This window comes from Hydractinia symbiolongicarpus, chromosome 14, assembly GCF_029227915.1.
Source record: "Hydractinia symbiolongicarpus strain clone_291-10 chromosome 14, HSymV2.1, whole genome shotgun sequence".
NCBI classification, from domain to species: domain Eukaryota; kingdom Metazoa; phylum Cnidaria; class Hydrozoa; order Anthoathecata; family Hydractiniidae; genus Hydractinia; species Hydractinia symbiolongicarpus.
This window is the reverse complement of record NC_079888.1, coordinates 11954228-11959467: the sequence shown is the minus strand read 5'-3', so window position 1 is coordinate 11959467 and position 5240 is coordinate 11954228. Positions and strand designations below refer to the sequence as shown.

At 35.0% G+C, this 5240-nt stretch overlaps 1 protein-coding gene across 1 annotated transcript; it reads right to left on the bottom strand.

Annotated features, from left to right (window-relative positions):
• Window positions 1–1393: 1393 nt before the first annotated feature.
• Window positions 1394–4113, bottom strand: LOC130625169 (uncharacterized). Its single transcript, XM_057440236.1, has 3 exons — window positions 3168–4113; window positions 1729–2003; window positions 1394–1497 (listed from the first exon to the last, which is right to left on the bottom strand). The coding sequence occupies exons 1-3, from the start codon at window positions 3296–3298 to the stop codon at window positions 1394–1396; spliced, it is 510 nt and encodes a 169-aa protein (XP_057296219.1). The 5' UTR covers window positions 3299–4113.
• Window positions 4114–5240: the final 1127 nt, after the last annotated feature.

Genomic DNA, 5240 nt, shown 5'->3' with positions numbered 1-5240 from the left:
GTTTTCAACCCCAGCTAAAAATGATTTTGCGATTATATGACATTTCCGCCCCGGGGCAAAAATCCTAGCTCGGTAAGTTAGCTCTACCCAAGTTGAAATTTCTGCCCAGCTTAAATTCTCCATGTAATCAGCCCCTTAGTTAGGAATTTGACTTACGGCAGGCTTACTCCCGCTGATTTTCTTACCATAAAACCTAGCTCTAACCCACTAACATACAGGGGAGTGACCTGGCGTTGAATACTCTGTGGAGCGCTTAATAAGAGCCGTAAACTGTGCCACACGGTCAGGTGGAGCGCTTTAGTACAGGTATAAAGTATGTCGTAAACCAAGTGAAGCGCATACACCATTATAGTTTCAAAAAATAAATTTCCCGCAACAATAGGTGAAATAAAAGTAGAGTTTACAAACCGTTGTTACCCTGTCATAGGAAAACAATCGCGCAATATTATTTTATTTTGCGGAATGAGTTTTTGTGAAAGTTAAGAAATTAATTGTGACACCGGGCTGAGCGCATAGTATAGTTAAACCGTGTTGCACAGCGTATATGGATAATACCTTTTTGAAAAAAACTTTCTCGCAGACACAGGGGGCTGAGCGGTTAGTCCAGGGAAACACTGTTGCACATCCATACAGGCATGATTCCCGAGAAAGTTTAAGAATTAATTGTCACAGTGGGCTGACCTTAGTACAGGTAAACCGTGTTGGACATGCCCATAGGCGTAACAGCCTTTACCAAAAAAGCAGACTGGGCTAAGCACTTAGTACAGTTAACAGAGCTGAACAGGCGTGTAGAGGCGTAATACCATTTTCCAAAAAAACTTCGGTTTAAATAAAAACAAAGGGAACATCCTGTCGTTACCAATTGCTCAGCCATTTTATTTGCAGTAAAGGTTTTTTAGGAAAATAAGAAAAGATGTAGCTACCAGCTAACTGCATTTAGCATAAGAATTATTACTTAAAAATATTACAGTAGCCAAACTGCATTTTTACTCTCACTTTTTAGCGAAAGATAGGAGCTAAATGGCTACAGTATCAACATATAAATAAATAAATGTTGGGTAGGATAAAAAGCTCTTTATACCATACAGATTAGTAATAAGTAAGGCTCTAGCTAGCTAGCCTTCAAAATCTTCGTTCCAAGCCAAAAATCTTAAAACTGGTGCGTTTAAGATCTATACGTGACTAAAAACGTGACAATATATTTATCTTAACATTTTAGAACATACAAAAAACAAATATTACAAAAATAAAAAGGTTATAAAAGACAAAAAGGTAAAAGAATCACAAACAACTGTACTGTGTTTTTTTGTGTGTTTATTTTGTGATCTGACTTACGCACTTTAAATTCCATAATACACATAGAAAACATAAATGCGTAAGTTCGTCCAATGATTCAGCATGTAGCCTCGACCCCGTTAAAGGCTAAAACACAGGCTACATTCCCATTTCGCGCGTCGTAGTAGTAGGAGTTGCCCGATGATTTTAAATACGATTCCACTGCGTTGCAACCGTGAATTAGGAAATTTTACTTTAATTAACCATTTATTACAGAAGAAAAAAATGTATTGGTAAAATCAATTTAATTTTTTTAGTCCAAGGCGATACACAAAATTTAGTGGGTTAAACTAAAAACTTTTGAGCTTAGTGGATTAATTGAAAAATAATAAAATATCTAAGACTTTTCCTTTTCGCTGACTAAAAATAAATGTCTATCATCAACAAACAAACAAAACAAATCACGAAGACTCATAGACAAGGTTTCAAAAATATACCAATTTGATTTTTCTTCGGACATGTTTCGAAGTAGTTTTAATAAAATACAAAGTGGACAGAAAACAGAAAAGCAGATACAAACCTTTGGTGCATTTAGTACATCGTAACGCTGAGCTTCGGGCGGTGAATCAAAACTATACATCTGGAGTTTCACATTATGGTTTGTTTCCATGTCTTTCGTCGTAATATAGTTGTCGTAACCTTGGTGACGATCCGTCGTATCGTAACTACTGCGTACACACGAAAGAGAAATTAGTTTAATACTTTAAAGCTTACCTCCCGCGAAAAAACAAGTTGATTTTATATAAAAGTGCTTAAAAGTTTGAAAAGACTTTTTAGTGGTCTATCAATGGTACCTGGTGATATGTGTTTTTAGCCATCCTGTTTTTATTTTGAAAATATTTATATAAATATTAATACTTGTTACCCTGTTTATCACTCATACCTGCAATTTTGTCTCAGCATCTAACGATCTAACTTATGATGTATACCATAATAACATTAGCACAAAAAGCTAAAATTTCAGATCCTTTACCTCAAAACACAACTAAAATTGTTCCAAAAAAAAGACAGGTTTGCAAGCTCTTTCGTGTGAGTTTCATGTGAGTTTCGCGAACCTAAAGTCGCCAAAAATCAAGCTGTTCGCAGTATTTTAATTCCCATAAAAAACTAAAAAAACAAACAATAGCTATCCCAAGTTTATCAATTAGCATTCTTTAATTCCACACTTTACTACAAGTGGGCTTATGTTTTGCGTGAATGCATAGTTTACTAATAAAAGCTCAAATTTACTAATTGGGGGACAAATTTTTGCGAGTTCATGGCAAAGTCACAAAAATTATTCCCGTGATTATCAGTACCAAGAAACATCCCCTCATTTGTCAGTTGACTGAGGTAATTGCTTTATACCGTGCCATCCGTGCCAGACAAAAACAATTCCTATATACGTTCCGCATCACTTATCAAATTTAGAATCAATGAAATTCTTTGTAGGCTTTACAACTTGTGCGTCTGTCCTTAGTAGGTAGTTAACTGTCCATGGATGGTCCTTAGTAGGTAGTTAACTGCCCATGGATGGTCCTTAGTAGATAGTTAACTGCCCATGGATGGTCCTTAGCAGGTAGCCATGGATGGACTTTCATTAAATTTTTTTTCTTGGTATATAAATTCCAATTTGGCAGTTCTTTTTTCTGTCTCTTATCCCTCAAAAAACGATATAAAGTAGGAGAAAGTAATGTCATCAAGTTGCTTTTTGTGAAATTCGCTAAATTTTATTTTCGCAAAATATTAGGAATTTTTACCTTTGAAAATTTCAATTCTTTTTTCGTAAAATTTATCGTGAAAATTAACCCAGACTTTTTCCCACTCCCTGGTATAAACTCAATCATACGTACTTCTTCATAGATTTCTCAACACAACACTTCACACACAAACAACATGAAAGAATAAGAATCAGCAACGATGCCAACGATCCAATCACTGCCACAAGTATGATAGCGTCGTGCGACCCTAAAAATACAATCATTTATCATCCATACAAAAATAACAGCGACTGTTATCTGGCCTTAAATATTTATTCATGTTCAAACGAAATTCATTTACTGCAACACAGTCAATTCTTCAGTCTAGTCCCCAATGTTTCTTAGGTGTTGGATGTAGAAAATCTAATAAACATTGGGGACAAGGTTATTAATTGCGTATAATAAGCGTCTGACCCCCGATTTTTTTAACCTAGGTCTATTTTCGATTGGTAAAGGACATGACTTTGATCTTCCTTTGTTTAATAAAATGCTAAGGTCTTGTCTTGGGAAGCAAGCATTTAAGGGGCTCTTATATAGAGGCTTGTAACTTGTTTTTATATGCAAAAAAACGCTACAACTACTACAATAATTTTCATAACAAAATAATTTAATTACTCAAATTCCTTTGAAAAAAGCATTTAGGCGAGATAACAGCAGACAGGCTGGCCCTCCAACCGGGCTGGCTCGAGTTCCATATGAACAGCCTCTAGAACTCTATTTTAGAAATTCGCTTCTCCTTTTTCACACAAAGCCACGTTCACCTTGCCCAAAAAGGTTTATTGTTGACCCCAGTACTGAATAAAGGAGCTCGTTCTGAACAACTCACCTGCATCATTTGACACCATTATTGTTTACAAAAAGTTTTCAACTTATTCATGTCAATCGTACACATTGCTAGGCGAAGTTGTTTACTTTCTCAGTTCTAATCATTACTTAAATATTATATACTGCATGTAGCAATGTGCAAACACAACAAGGTGTGCAGAGGATCTTCGAAATGTGGAGAAGATCTTCGAAATGTGGAGAAGATCTTTGAAATGTGGAGAGGATCTTTGAAATGTGGAGGAAAAGAACACTTACATTCATATTCTTTTACCACTTTCCGGTCTCGTTCACAAGCAAACCCGTTGCCATGGTAACCTGTGTCGCATTCACATGTAAAAGTTGACTTATCTGGCTGATTGGTACATGTGGCGTTCACGTGACATGGGCGTCGGCTGCATAATTCTGCGACTGAAAAAACGGATATCTAATTAAGAAGCTTTTGTGGAGAAAATGATTTGCGATTTTACGAATAAACGCAACCAATTTAGTTCATTAGGAAAAAGGATCACAATGCATATATATTTTTTTAAATTCGAAAAAATACCATTAAATTACAAGAATCAGGAAATTTTACTTTAGTCAGAGGTGTTTCAGTCGAAATTGTTCTTGTTTTGTTCTTGTATTTCGAGTAATTGAATTTCCGCGCCCGAAGGCGTAGGAAATTCTTTAAAACCGTCGTTTTTTTATTTCGGAGCATTTTTTGAGAAAAAATCGACCCTGGGATTTCATGTTGGTCCGTTACAGATGTAAACTTCGTACCCAAGCTCCTTAACTACTGGGAAGTCTAGTATTGACGCTTCAGGCCAAAATTTGTATTTGTTTTCGACAAAATTTGGCACAGTTAACAAAAAAGTATGCTGAACATAATGGTGACATAATAATTTTGATTTTTGTCACCTAAATGTCATTTTAGGCCAAAATTGGTCCAAAAATTAGAACTAATTTTCAACAAAATTTGGAACACTTAACAAATAAAGTATGCTGAACATGACGGTGACATCAAAATTTTGATTTCTACTTACCTAAATGTCATTTCAGGCCAAAATTGGTCCAAAAATTAAAACTACTTTATTTTTAACAAAATTTGGCACAGTAAACAATTAAAGTATGCTGAACATGATGGTGACATGAAAATTTTGATTTCTTGTTACCTAAATGTCATTTTAGGCCAAAGTTGGTCCAAAAATTAAAACTACTTTATTTTTGACAAATTTTGGCACAATTAACAAAAAAAGTATGGTGAACATGATGGTGACATCAAAATTTTGGTTTTTTGCCACCTTAAATGTCATTGTAGGCCAAAATTGGTCCAAAAATTAAAACTACTTTATTTTTAACAAA